The sequence below is a fragment of the Dama dama genome, chromosome 8, assembly GCF_033118175.1.
Source record: "Dama dama isolate Ldn47 chromosome 8, ASM3311817v1, whole genome shotgun sequence".
Classification (NCBI taxonomy): Eukaryota; Metazoa; Chordata; class Mammalia; order Artiodactyla; family Cervidae; genus Dama; species Dama dama.
In genome coordinates this window covers 3152588-3166472 of record NC_083688.1, presented here as the reverse complement: position 1 = coordinate 3166472, position 13885 = coordinate 3152588, and the positions used below count along the sequence as shown (strand labels likewise).

General features: G+C 57.4%; 1 protein-coding gene across 1 annotated transcript; it reads right to left on the bottom strand.

Annotated features, from left to right (window-relative positions):
- Window positions 1–12753, bottom strand: HTR6 (5-hydroxytryptamine receptor 6). The gene is made up of 3 exons (XM_061148064.1): window positions 12040–12753; window positions 827–985; window positions 1–691 (listed from the first exon to the last, which is right to left on the bottom strand). Exons 1-3 carry the CDS (start codon window positions 12751–12753, stop codon window positions 248–250), a joined length of 1317 nt encoding a protein of 438 aa, XP_061004047.1. The 3' UTR covers window positions 1–247.
- Between the last annotated feature and the right edge of the window lie 1132 nt (window positions 12754–13885).

The following is a 13885-nucleotide window of genomic DNA, read 5'->3' as shown; positions in this document are numbered from 1 at the left end:
CCTCCACCCTCGCTCTCCACACCCACCAGTTACACTCAGCGGTGACGCCTCCTGGAGAAAACTCCTGAAGCCGGCGACTAGGCCTCCAGGTTGGAGGCCCGCAGTGGGCAGTGGGGTGCTGACTCAGTGCAACCCACTGGAGCTCAGAAGGCTCCCCGGAGGACCTGGAGCCTCCTGGTTTTAGCCAAGAGCTGGTCCAAGGCCTCGGGGGACCTGGTTCCATCCAGTCCAGCTCTCCAAGCCCGCATCAGTTCGTGGGGGTCCCAGGCGGACGCGGACGCAGCTCGGGCTCTGTGCGATTGATGCTGAAGAAGTTGACTGCCGTAGTGGCCCTGGCAGGCGGGGGGGCATCCCGGGCGGCCTCGCCAGGCAGCAGCAGCTGGGCCGCGAGCCGCGGGCCAGAGAAGCCCCCAGAGCCCGAGTCGGAGTCCGAGTCTGGCGGCAGGGGAAGGGGCAGCACGTGCTGCAGGCTTAGGCCGGGCCGTGGGCCGCTGTGCGAGGTCCGCACGGAGGGCGAGGCGAGGCCCGGCTGGTGCTCCCGGGGGCTGCGGGGACACGGCAGGAGCCTGCCCAGGGCCCGCTTGAAGTCCCGCATGAAGAGTGGGTAGATGATGGGGTTCATGGTGCTATTGCAGTAGCCCAGCCACGTGAGGACGTCGAAGAGCCCCGGGGAGATGCAGTCGCACACGGCCTGGAGGAGTGGCGGGGGGACATCCTGGAGCCGGGACGCAGAGTACCCCTCCCTCCCTCCCTCCCTCCCCATCTCGGGGGATTCGGGGCCTCCCCAGCAGGGCGGGGACTCACCCACCCCCAGCGGTGGCATTACCTGGACTATGTTGGCCACAAAGAAAGGCAGCCAGGTCACAAGGAACATGCCCAGCAGGACGCCCAGGGTCAGGCTGGCCTTCAAGGCCTTCCTGCTATGCTTGCTGGCTGGACGCCTGCTGCCAGCTGACTCCACCCCGGGGCCTGGGGTCCTGGGCACCTGCAGAGAGGAAGGCCAGGTGATCTGGTCTGAGCCTATTCCTGGCCCAGACTGAGCCTTAATCCTAATTCTAGACCGAGCCCTTAATACACTGAGCCGTGACCCTTGAATGGGCTCCAGTTGTAGTCCTAGGCTGGGCTCTGACCCCGACTCCAGGCTGAACCTTGACCTTGGCTTCAGATTGAGCTCTTCAGCAATAAACTAAGCTCTGCTCATGGCCCTGACCCCTGATACCTACCATAGATTGAGCCCTACATACCCACAGTCCAAAACTGACCCTCTGCCCTGGACCAGACTGAGCCTTGATCCCAGAAATAGACTGAGCCCTTGTCCTGGCCCTGCACCAAGGCCTGAGCCTGACTTGGCATGCACAAGGGGCTCTAGGAAGTGCGGCGAGGCTTCCTAGGGGCCCATGATCGTGGGTGTGGGCGGTGTCACGTGTTGCCCTTTGCAGGGAGCGGGGTCTTCCGAGCTGCCGGGTTTGTGTCTGGGTGCAGCGTTGTCCTGCAGTGACCTTGGGCACCTCAGGAATTAGCTGCAGTCGAACAGTGCTTGACGAGCGAGGACAGCTGCTGTCCGAGGCTTGACAGTCTCTGTGCCTGTGAATTGATTCTCTTCATGTTTTGGAGTGACAGTTTTGCACCACTGTTTTCATGACCCACAAAATAAAGTTTATTTTGAAACATGTGCCCCAAACAAATGAGTGCAATTAAATATCTTATAAATCACTAGGAATGGGAGTGGGGGAAAAGGCATGAGGGGCCCAAATGTGACTTTTATAGGCTGGAGACCAGGCGTCCCAAAACATTAAAAGGCTCTCTGTACCAGATGACCCGCTAGCCCAGCGGTTCTCTTAACTTTTTCAACTTTGTGAGCCCACTGAAATTCGAATGAAATCTACACAACTCACTCTCCAGAAAACAAAAAGCTTGTAAATGTTTACAAACACACAACACACACACTTATATACACACACAGAAGAAAAAATTTGCCACATAGCCAGAGAATTCAGAGACCACTGTGAAGTCCATCCCTGAAACCTCCAGGAATCCACAAAAGCTGCAACGTGAAGCCCTCCTCTAAACCATGTGTTGTAATCAACTTGGATTTTCATATATCCGCTTTACACAAAGTGAAACCCACCTATGTTGACAGCTGATGTAAATACTGGGATGAGCATAATTCACTGGACTATGAAAGGATATGTGTGCTGCCTGGGAATACACCTGGGCTTTAAAGGCCAGAGACTTCCCCCCCAACACTTCCTAAACTGTGTGAGAGCCCCGCTTAGCTCTTGAGTCAACCAGAGACAGGTTGGGTACGGGAGGATGAAAGTCAGGAGGAGGCAGGAAGAAAGGAGCCAGGTTCCCAGGCAACCTTCGCAGATGGAAAGGGGGCGGAGGAGGCAAAGCCAATATGCGTGAGCCCCGGGGTGCATTAGAGCCACCCCCCCACCCCACCCCACCCCCCCACCCCCCCCACGGGCAGGAACTCCCCCTCCCAGCCTTGTTCTCACGCCCTCTCAGGCGACCCAGGCTTGGTTCCTGTCCATGGTGCTGAAGCCCCAGCTGCACCCTGTCCTATAGGCTCTGCATTGGCGGTGGGCAGGAGAGGGGAGACAGGTACCCTCTAACTCCCGCTTTTCGATGTATTTGTCCAGGTGAAACCTGGTTAGGCAAATACAAGGCTCACACAGGGGAGCCTAAAAGAGGCCCTTGATTCTTCCCGCCTTCTTGGCGGGGCACAGAGGCGAGAGCTGGGCTTTTAAAACAAGTGATCTGGCTTCAAATCGTGCCTCTACCACTCACTCAGTGATCTTGAGAGAATCAGTTTCCACATTTGTCAAGTGGGAGAAAACGCTCAGCTTACGGAGTTGCCGTGAGGCTGCGGATAATACACATATGCCCTGTGCTGGACACGGAGTTAATGCAAGCACACGGCAGCCCTGATGTTGCTCAGTGGTGTGTGGATGAGGCTGGGGAAGTTTGTAGCACCCTTGGGAGCCTTGTCCTTCCACCAAGAGCTCAGGCTTTCCAAAGCAGCGTGGATCTCAGGACAAATGCTCTGACTCAGTACGCGGCAGCCTGGGAGAAAAGAGGGTCTGCCCTTCTCGCCCCTTCTCATCTCTTCTCCAGCATGGACTCTCTGTGGCTTCTGTGGCCCCACCTGGTCAGCCTGGAGGGAGACACACCTGCTTCCCCAAAAGAATCTCCTAAGAGCTGCTCTGACTTTAAATTGCTGCCGTCAATGGGGACAGACACAAGGGGAGGAGGGAGACACCATCTCCCGCGGGCCCCAGCCACACAGTAGCCCCTCACCCCTGGGAGCCTGGTGCGGAGACGAGAGACAGCCATGGTCTTGCCAGGGCTCTTGGGCACTGGGGAACCAAGGCACTCTGGAAGATAAGACAGGGGTCGTCATCAGCGGAGGGCAACCCAGAGGGGTCAACCATGATCTGAGAGTCCCTCTCCAGTCTTCCTGGGAAGAAACCTTCATTTTTCTGCCTCTTCTTCTCCCCCAAAGAATTGACTCAAGAAAACAGGCAAGAGGGAAGAAATTGAGGCTCAGAGAGAGTAGGGGACCTTCCCAAGGTCACACTGTGCTCAAACCAAAGCACCACAGACCCCTACATTGTTATCCCCACTTACTGAGTGCTTACAATGCATCTGCACCTGATATGCATTCTGTCACTCGGTCTTTCTGGGAGGAAGGTATAACCTTCATCTTGCCCATGAGGCTCAGAGAGACAAAATAACTAGCCAGGAGTCACACAGCAGACAAGAGTTGAGTCAGGGAACTCTTTAACAAGAGTTAAAGTCACCTCCGGCTCCAGACGCTGAGCCTTTTCCACTTTACCACGCTGCTTCCATTCTGGAGAGGATGACGGCCCCAAGCGAAACCCCACCACTCTCACCGAGAGGCCCTCATGGAACAGAAGCCAAGGGCCACCACCAGCCCACATGCTGGGGTCTGGGTGATGCCACCCTTCCCACTTCTCTCTGCCCTAAAGCCACCTCATGATCGCTCGTGGCAGGTCCTGTCGTCTGCATGCCCCTTGTATCAGAACACGTCTGTGGCATCTGCCACCGTCAGAGGGCAGCCATCGGCGGACAGTTTGGCAGCACCCTTCCAGGAGGGAAGTCTGCTTGCGGGTTCCGATGTCCATAAACTCCTGTCACTGTCTGTTCACTCAGCACAAAGATGTACACCCCAGCTCCATTCATGACAGAAAAGAACTGGAAACAGCTCACAAGTCCATCAGAGGAGAGTGGTTAAATAATCCCTGGTTTAGAATGCTATAGTGAAAGTCGCTCAGTCGTGTCTGACTCTCTGTGACCCCATGGACTGTACACAGTCCATGGAATTCTCCAGGCCAGAATACTGGAGTGGGTAGCCCTTCCCTTCTCCAGGGGATCCTCCCAACCCAGGGATGGAACCCAGGTCTCCCACATTGCAGGCGGACTCTTTACCAGCAGAGCCACCAGGGAAGCCCTAGAATATTAACAGATGTTTAAAAGGATAAATACATTCCCACTATAAGATACTATACAGATGTTTAAAAGAATGAATCAATCACACACAGAAAGATCTGCATGACACATGATCAAGTGCTAACAACAAGTTGCAAAACAAGAGAGACAGCATGAAGGGGAAAAAAAAGAGAGAGAGAGAGAGAGCATGATCACCTCTGCTTAAAAAAGACACAAAGCGAGGCACTAAGTTTCTTTAAGCAAAAAAATCCACAAACATAAACACACAACTTAAACACACAAACATAAACAAATCCACAACATACAAATACACAACATAAATCCACAAACATAAACACACCCCCAAACATAAACACACAAACATAAACAAATCCACAAGCACAGAGAAAGAACTGGAGAGACCTGGAGAGACAGGAGTGGGAGGTGACTGGATGAGGTCAGTGGGTCTTTTACTTTACCGCTACTGATGAATTTTCATTTTAAGGTGTACTGACAGATCCCCTCGTGTAATCTCCAACCTGTATGACCATCTAACCACACGTGTGCTCAGTCACCCTGTTTGTGTCCAGCTCTTTGAGACCCCACGGAGTGTAGCCCACCAGGCTCCTGTCCATGGGATTTTCCAGGCAAGAATACTGGAGCAGATTGCAATTTTCTACTCCAGGGGATCTTCCTGACCCAGAGTTCCAACCCGCATCTCTTGCATCTCCTGCATCGGCAAGCGGAATCTTTATCACCGCGCCCCTGGGAAGCCCAGCCATCTAATCACCGTGTGAGGGTGATGAGACAGGCCTTGGGGCCAGACTGCCCAGTTCAAACTGTGGCTGTTAGTAACTGAGCACCCCTGAGCAGCGCCCTTCACCTCTCCGGGCCTCAGCTTTCTCGTCTGTAAAGCGGCCGTTCTCATGACAGCCACCTCGCAGGACTGTAGTAAGGATTAGAAAAGATAATAGAAAGTTACCTGAACAGTGCCTGGTACATAGTAAGTACTGTATGAGTTAGTTACTAAGTGATCGTGGTCGGTGTTTATTGTTATTTGTATTCACCTCAGCTCCTTGATAATGGTGATGAGGCTGCTAATGGCAGCCATGGCTATTATTCCCCCTAGGAAGACTCAAAGGGGTGAACTTCCCAGCACCCTGCATTTTACCATCAAGAAGAAAGGACAGAGTTAATATTTGTCAAACAACAAGAAACTACTATGCACCAGGTATATATATATCATCTCACTGATGCTTCAAACAGCCTCAGATGATAAACAGCATTACTTCTGGGATAGAGGGAGGCGAGCAACTCACCCAGAGTCGTCCAGCTGAAGTGAGAAAGAGGCAGGGTTTGAACCTGGGCCCAGACAGATGGACAAGCCCCGCACCCCGTCCCGGCTGCAGCAGGCTGCCTCGTTCTGAGCGGCGGCCCAGCCTGTCACGCTCAGCTCTGCTCCTGCTCACCCCCTCCTCCCCCTCTGAGATATTTCTGGGATCACAGCCTCCTCTCAGGAGGAGGAGGCAGAGATGGAAGGGAAGACGGATCGCTGGGACAGAATGATGCATAGCTGGGTGATGGAGGGTGAAGAAAGCTGGGGGAGGAGGACTAGGAGGAGAAACGGGGGGAGGGAAGGAAGAGGAAGATACGGGGGTGCAGAGGAGGCGGGGAGACTGAGCCGAGGGGGAGAGGGAAGGGGGACGGTGGGGCAGAGAGGAAGGTGGTGGGGAGAGCGTATGACGCAGAGACGCACGAATCCTGGCAGAGAGAAAGGGTGCAGGACACAGGGACGCCCAGCCGGGCCGCCTGCTGCTCCCCAGGAGGCTGAGCGCCCACAGCGGCCCCTCTGGAACCCCCCAAGGCTGAGCACCATCACCACAGGGGCGCCCACCTTTCACACACACACACACACACGCGTGCGTGCACACACTTGCCCAGGCTGCATCTCACGGGCACCATCACCACCTCTCACGCCCTGCTCTGCACCCCCAGCCCACAGCCCCCGCCTGACCTCTAAGCAGGACTCCTCTCTCACAGCCCATGGGACTGGGAGGACCTGGCTGAAACTGCTGAGCCAACCAGTGGCTTTCTAAAAGCTCATTCGCATCAACAGGCAGATAGAGGCAGAGAAAGCCTCCAGCCAGCTCAGCAACCACGTCTGAAACTCCCAAAGAGCCAGGACTTCAGGGACTGGGAGCCAGCCCCCTCCCTCTGCAGGGAAGCGAGAGACTGGATCAAGGAAGCAGCCAAGGGTTCAGTGGGGCCGGGAAGGGGAGGAAGGGGGCCTAACAGCCCCCCCCCCCCAAGTTCTGTTCCTTCTCATCAGTTCCGCTGGGTCCAGACAATGAAAACGCCTCCACCCCAGGCCAGATGCGTCACCTCAGATGACGAAAGACAGTCACAACCCAGGAGGCCAGAGTAAGGCGGCCTCCCAGAAGCCAAGTCCCCAAACACAGGCAGTTCTCCAGGCAGTATGGAAACTAGCCGGCAGAAAGCTTGCTTAGCATCTGGGTGGTTTGGGAAGCAAGCTGAGTGACTTTAAGCTAGGTACTTGCTGGATGGTGGAGTCTGACACTTCCTTATTCAAACCAAGAGAAAAGGCATTCCAGAAAGCGGGAGATATTCACACAGACACATGTCAGGCTTGAGAGGCCGAGAGTCATTCTGCCTCAGAGGCTGTGCATGTGTGTGCTAAGTCACTCAGTTGTGTCCGACTCTTTGTGACCCCATGCACTGTAGCCCGCCAGACGCCTCTGTCCTTGGGATTCTCCAGGCAAGAATTCTGGAGGGGGTTTCCATGCCCTCTTCCAGGGGATCTTCCCAACCCAGGGATCTTATGTCTCCTGCACTGGCAAGGAGATTCTTTACCGCTAGCACTGCCTGGGAAGCCCAGAGGCTAAAGGACCCGTGACGATGCCTCTCAGCCTTTGGTTTTGTGACTTCCTTGATTTTGCAAACATACCCACAGGGAGTGATAGATTTTTGATGTTTACTAGAAGAGACACCCTTCTTATAAGCTCCAGAACCCTCATCGTGATAGGGTGTCGTGACTACCATCTCTCTTTCCAACTAGAACATAGATTCCAAGAGGGCAGGACCTTCTCAGACCCACTCATGCCTGCACTCGCAGCCTAGGACAGCTCCTGCACAACAGAGGTCCTCAACGGAGCTCCCTGGCGGTCCCGTGGCTAAGACCCTGTGATCACAATGTAGGGGGCCCAGGTTCCATCCCTGGCCGGGGAATTATACCCCACATGCCGCAATGAAGACTGAAGATCCCATATGCTGCAACTAAGGCCCAGGGCTTCCCTGGTGGCTGAGCTGGTAAAGAATCCGCCTGCAATGTGGGAGACCTGGGTTCGACCCCTGGGTTGGGAAGATTCCCTGGAGAAGGGACAGGCTACCCACTCCAGTATTCTGGGCTGGAGAATTCCACGGGCAGTCCATGGGTTTGCAAAGAGTCAGACACGACTAAGCGACTTTCGCTTTAAATAAAGAAAAAGAAAAGTACTCAGCACAGCACTGAGGAAGTGAATGAATGAATGTACTAAAAAGTGCAGGGTCCATCAGCTATGAGAACTGCTTCTAAAAGGGGAAAAGAAGGGAGAAACCTGAGCTGGGGTTAAATCCTGGGCTCTGTGAAGCGCTGTGTCCATTTACTTCCTTTCATCACTGAGCAATGAACACTCACGACCCTCCTTTAGATGCTGAGAACACAGCAGTCAAGACAGGTCCTCACCCTCACAGAACGTACCGTCTAGTAGGAGGAAGCAAACATGCCAACAATAAATGGAAAGCGTGCAATGTGTCAGGTGGTGCTATTTTCTGCTGAGAACAACTTAGGGAATGAGGGCTGGAGGGGATCTGTGCAAGTGTCATCTTGTTACTAACCAAGCGGCTAGTAAGACAGCCAAGCAGAGGCCAGAGGAAAGGGACGGAAGTTAGGGGGAGATCTGTGTGGTGACGTGAGGTTCTCCAGGCAGAGGCAACAGCAGGTGCAAAGGTCCTGAGGCAGGAGTGTCCTTGGTGCTCAAGGAACAACAAGGAGCCCAGTGCGGCTGAAACAGAAAGAGTGAGGGGATGGTGGAGGAAAGGAGACCAGACGAGGGGCAAGGACTCTCACGACAGGGCCTGCACTTCTCTTTTTTTGGCTGCACCTCATGTCTTGTGGGATCTTAATTCCCTGACCAGGGATCAAACTCGGGCTCATGCTGCGTCCTAGCCACTGGCCGCCAGGGAACTCCCAGGGATCACCATGGCTGCAGTGTGAGATCAAAAGGAAGCAAGAATGGGCTCTGGAAGCCGGAGGAAGGTCAGTGCCATAGCCTGGGCATCAGATGAAGGGCTCAGCCATTGGAGTGGGGGCAGCCACTGACACGGGAGAAGCGGTCAGGCCCTACGTGTGTTTTGAACACAGAAAGCACACAGGGTGTGCAGCGAGAGGGAAAGAGAGGCGTCAGGCTGCCGCCAAGGTTCCTGGCCTGAGCAATGCACATCAAGGAGTCGATACAAGGAAGTCAAGTTAAGGACTACGTCCGGAGCCTGGAAAAAAAAAAATCCCCAATTCTGCTGGGGGCGAAGTAAGTGAGTGGTCCAGGCTGGAAGTCATCAGCGTATATGTGGTACTTCCAGTCACGGGATGAGACGAGCTCACTAAGGAAGTGAACGTGGGAAAAAGCAAGGAGGTCTGAGGAGGACAGAGGCTGGGGAGTGCCTCAGATGGCGGCAGAGCAGGAGGACCCATCAGAGGAGACCGAGGGGGAGAGCCAGTGGAGCGGTCACCCAGGGCGGTGACCGGGGAGCCGGGTTTTAAGGGCACGTCACCGCCGGCTCGGCAGCGCAAGGCTCAGACCCAGGCTCTGCGCTTGAACCTCCCAGACCAGATGTGCAACCGTGGGCAAGTCGCCTCCCCTCATCGACCCCCAGCCCTCCAGTTGTCAAACAGCAACGGGGGTTACCGGCCCCTTTGGGCATCCGGGGATTCGCTTAGCTCACTGCCCGGCACATTGTGGGTGCTCAAAGGCTGGACACCTGCCCAGGTGCTAAGGCCACAGTCTCAGGTTCAATCCTGGTGCCAGGGGACTACCCCAGTAGCTCAGGGGTAAAGAATCCGCCTGCCAACGCAGGAGACATGGGTTCGATCCCTGACCCGGGAAGATCCCACACGCCATGGAGCAACTAACCCCGTGAGCCACAAGGAGAGAAAAGCTCACACAGCAACAAAGACCCAGCACAGCCAAAAATAAATAAATAAAAGTATTATTTTTTAAACCCAAGTGCCAGCTGGTTAGCTTCACAGAAAGAAAGTCTGTGTGTCAGAGGCACTGCTGTAACCAAGAATCTAGACCTCTCCACTCCAACCCCACCGAGACCAGCCAGCTCCACCTCCTCAGTCATTAGGGCAGAGTGGGACGGGCAGATGACCCTGGATGGTGGGTGAACACCCGACAAAATAACTGAGTCACAGAGTAAGAACAGGGGCCTTTAGAGCGCCCTCCCAGTCCTCTGGTTCTGTCCAGAGAAAGGCTCATGCTGGTGCTGCTGCATCTTTAACGTCCCTCCAGCGTCTAACAAGGAGAAAGCAGGCCTTGGGCTCAGCGTCTCCAGCCATCCAAGCTGGACTTCAGCAACACTGCTGGGGCTGCTGCAGCCTCACTGAAGTTGCGGTTCTGACCCCCTTCTATTTCTGGCAAGGATACTGATGTTTCCGTTAGTGAAAGAGATAAGAAGTTTTCTTTCTAAATAAATTCATGGAAGTAAAAAGATGAGATGACTCCAAGAAAATGCTAAGTACATATGGCTGCAGAGACTCACAGACTGTGTGAGGCTGGGTGGCAGGATAGCAAGGCAGATGCCACGAGGCAGTTCCCAAAAGCCTGAAGTCTGGGAAATGCTGCTTTACAAGAACCCAGGGAGAGGGTGTGGATAGCCCATGGCAGCCATCCTGAAGCTTGAGAACCAAGTCAGGGTCACAGCCACCTGCAGAGACTGGAGAAGGTTCTCTAGTGAGTATAGATCAGTGGAGAGAGCGGGCTGCAGCCAAGGTCTCCTGTCCACCCAGGACGCCATCATCCTAGCTGATGGGCCTCACTGCAGGGGAGACATGGATGAGCCACTTGGGGGCTGCCAGCCAGGATGTCAGCCTCTCAGCCCCGTCTACCCAGTAAGCACCACTCAAGGGACCTCCCACCCTGAGACACCTCCCACACCTGAGGCCACACCTGGAGGACACTAGAGAGCCCAGCTGGGACCTTCTTGGGGGTCTGTGGTCTAGTTCTCTGGGGCTCAGGCCTGGGCAGTCTGAATGCCCATCCCTGGGCAGCAGGGTGCCAGGACTCAGGTGCTGCGGAACCTGCTCCACTCTAGACGCTGCAGGGCCTGCAGCTAAGAGCACCCACCCCATTCACAAGGAGTCAGGGGACACCTACCAGGTGCAGTGGAGATGGAAACCCACCCAGGTAAGCCCAGCCCCTGTGGGAGCTTACACGCCGGTGAGGGAGCAGACAATGAACAAACCAAGAAATTAACTGGGGGTTGAGATGGAGGTAGCAGACGGCGGGGAGGTCTGCAGACAGGTGGTCAGGGTGGGCCTCTGGGAAGGAGTAACCTGTGAACTAAAGAGTCAGGAAAGGACAGCCCCAGAGGAAGAACATTCCAGAGGGCACAGCCAGTGCAAAGACCTGGGCACACAGCCTGGCACCTTCCAGCAGCGTCAGAAGGACACAGGGCTGGTGCAGAGAAGCAGGAAGTGGGTAAGGGAGGAGGTGCAGCTGGAGAGGCCGGCAGGACCGGGTCCCAGGCCAGATCCTGGCCCGGGTCTCCTCTCCATCTTAAGAGCCATGGAAGCCGCTGAAGGGTTTGGAGCAAAGAAGTGAGGGGATCGCCCTTTTGTTTCTCTTTGTGCAGAAAATGGATAGGAGTGGGTTGGGGGTGGAGGTAGCGGGAGGCAGCGGGAGGCAGCGGGAGACGATCAAAGGCTCCCAGGTAAGGGACTTCCCTGGTGGTCCGGTGGTTAAGAATCCCTCTTCCAATGCAGAGGACACAGGTTCAGTCCCTGGTTGGGGAAAGAAGAGTTCATGTACTGTGGGGCAGCTTCCTGGGCACCTCATTGAAGACCCAGCACAGGAAGAAAAGAAAAAGGCTCCAAAGGAAGAAGCAATAGTGGCTTGGATCAGGATATCAGGAAGGTGTCCTTGGAGATGACCCAGGTATAGAGGGGCTTGTGAATGAATCCCCTGAGCACGAGAGAGAAATTATTCCTAAGTTTCTGGGCCACGATGCCATGATGGTGCCATTGGCCGTGATGGGGAAGATGGGTGAGGAGCAAGTGGAGAGAGCTGGGACCCCCTGAATGCCCTGTTGCACATGTTACCCTTGGGAAACCTGCCCACATCCTGGAGGGTCCTGTGGACGGTTGGGCATTGAGTCTGGAGTTCAGAAGGAAGATGGGCGCTGGGAATGACCACTTGAAAGTGCCAGCAATTGTATACTGAGCCGTGGATGCCCAGTGGGCACCCAACGACTGCTCATTCCTCTCCGTCCCCCACGCCCGGGTCTCCCTGCGAGCCCCCGCCTCCATACCTGCAGCGTCTCCAAGGCCTGGCCGGCAGTACCAGTGGTGAGAGAGGCCACCTGGACGGCCTGCTTGCGGGCGGCCAGCAAGATCCTGCTGTAGGTGAAGCAGATGGCGCCCGAGGGCAGGAAGAAGGTGAGGCCCGACGCCACGAGGACGAAGGGCAGGCTGGCCAGCAAGCGGCACTGACCCGGCGCGGGTGCCCGCGCGCGGCCCGGCTCGTGCCAGCCCAGCAGCAGGGGCAGGAAGGAGGCGAGCGCGGCCAGGCTCCAGGCGCCGAGGACCAGCGCCAGGGCGCGCGCCGGCGTCATGCGCAGCTTGTAGCGCAGCGGCGAGAGGATGAGCAGGTAGCGGTCCAGGCTGATCAGGCAGAGGTTAAGGATGGAGGCGCTGCAGCACATCACGTCGAAGGCGGCCCAGAGCAGGCAGAGGCGCCGCGCCAGCACCCAGCGGCCGTACAGCACGTTCAGCATGGCGGGCGGCATCACCACCAGCCCCACCATCAGGTCCGACGTGAAGAGCGACACCAGGAAGAAGTTGGAGGTGTTGCGCAGCGCGGGCTGCGCGCAGATGAGCGCGATGAGCAGCGAGTTGGCCGCCGCCGTCAGCGCGATGACCACACACAGCGCGGCGGCCACCCAGCCGCTGCCCCCGGGTGCCCACGGCGGCCCCGATCCCCAGTCCGGGGTGCTGTGGTTGGCGGGGACTTGCTCTGGGACCATGGGGGCGGAGGGCGAGGACGTGAGGCCCCAGGGGGGTCGGGTCGGGTGGGCGTGGAGGCTGGCTGGTGGGAAGGCGGGGAAGGTGGGGATGGGGGGGGGGGCGCCTCTGGGTCAGGGTCAGCACCCCGAGGGGGATGGAGAGGGGGTCTGGGGGCGTCCTCGGGTGTGATGTAGAAACACCTGGAGCGAACACCTGGGTAGGGAGTTTGGGAGGGGGCACCTGAGGAGCGGAGTCCTCCAGCAGGAGCGAGAGGCAAGTCAGGAGGACGGGAAGGGGGACTCGGGGCGTTTGGCCGGGTGGGCGCAGAGCTCCTGGAAGGGGCGGGCGGTGAGATGGGTCGAGGGCAGGGCCCTGGGTAGGTGAGAGCCCAGGGCCACTGGGCGCTCTCCAGGCCGGGGCAAGCCCCTCTCGGCGAGTGGACACAGAGGTGCCAAGGAGCACCCGAGGTGCTGGGGGTCGCAGGCTGGGGGCCCCACGGGCCAGAGCCAAGCCCCTGGAGGGGGAGGGCAGGTCTCGGACCCAGCGCAGAGGCACCCCGGGCTCTGGCAGACGCGGTCCCCGCGGCGAGCTGGAGGATGCCGGCCGGGAGAGAAGGACCCCCTCCCCACCCGGCCGCGGGTCTCCGGCCCCGCTCCCGCCCGGGCTCGGTACCTGGAGCGCTGCTCCGCCGCCGGCGACTGCGGCAGGAGCCGCGGGCCCGGGAGAGGCAGCGGCGGCCGCGGGCCGGGCCGGCGCCCAGGGACCCGGGAGACGCCGCGAGGGCCCGGCGCGCGGAGGCGCGGTGGCTGCTTCCAGGAGCGCGCGGTCCCCGCGCCGCGGAGCCTGCGTCCCGCCCCGCGGTGGGCGGGCAGAGCCGAGCCCTGGCCCCGCAGGCGGGCGGGGTCCCCAGCACCCCTGGGCCTGCGGAGAGATGATCTGAGAGCCCGGCCGTACCAGGTCGCCTCCCAGCTCTAGCGGCCTCTACCCCCACGCCTGCCCCTCCCCACTCACACTTGGCGCAGGAGGAACTCGGAGAAGGGGGCTGTGGGCCATCTTCATCCAGGACTGCTTCCAATAGGGGGCTGCCCACCCGCTACCAGGGCGAGCCGGTTGGGAGACATTGGGTAGATCGCTTGACATATATGTTCATAT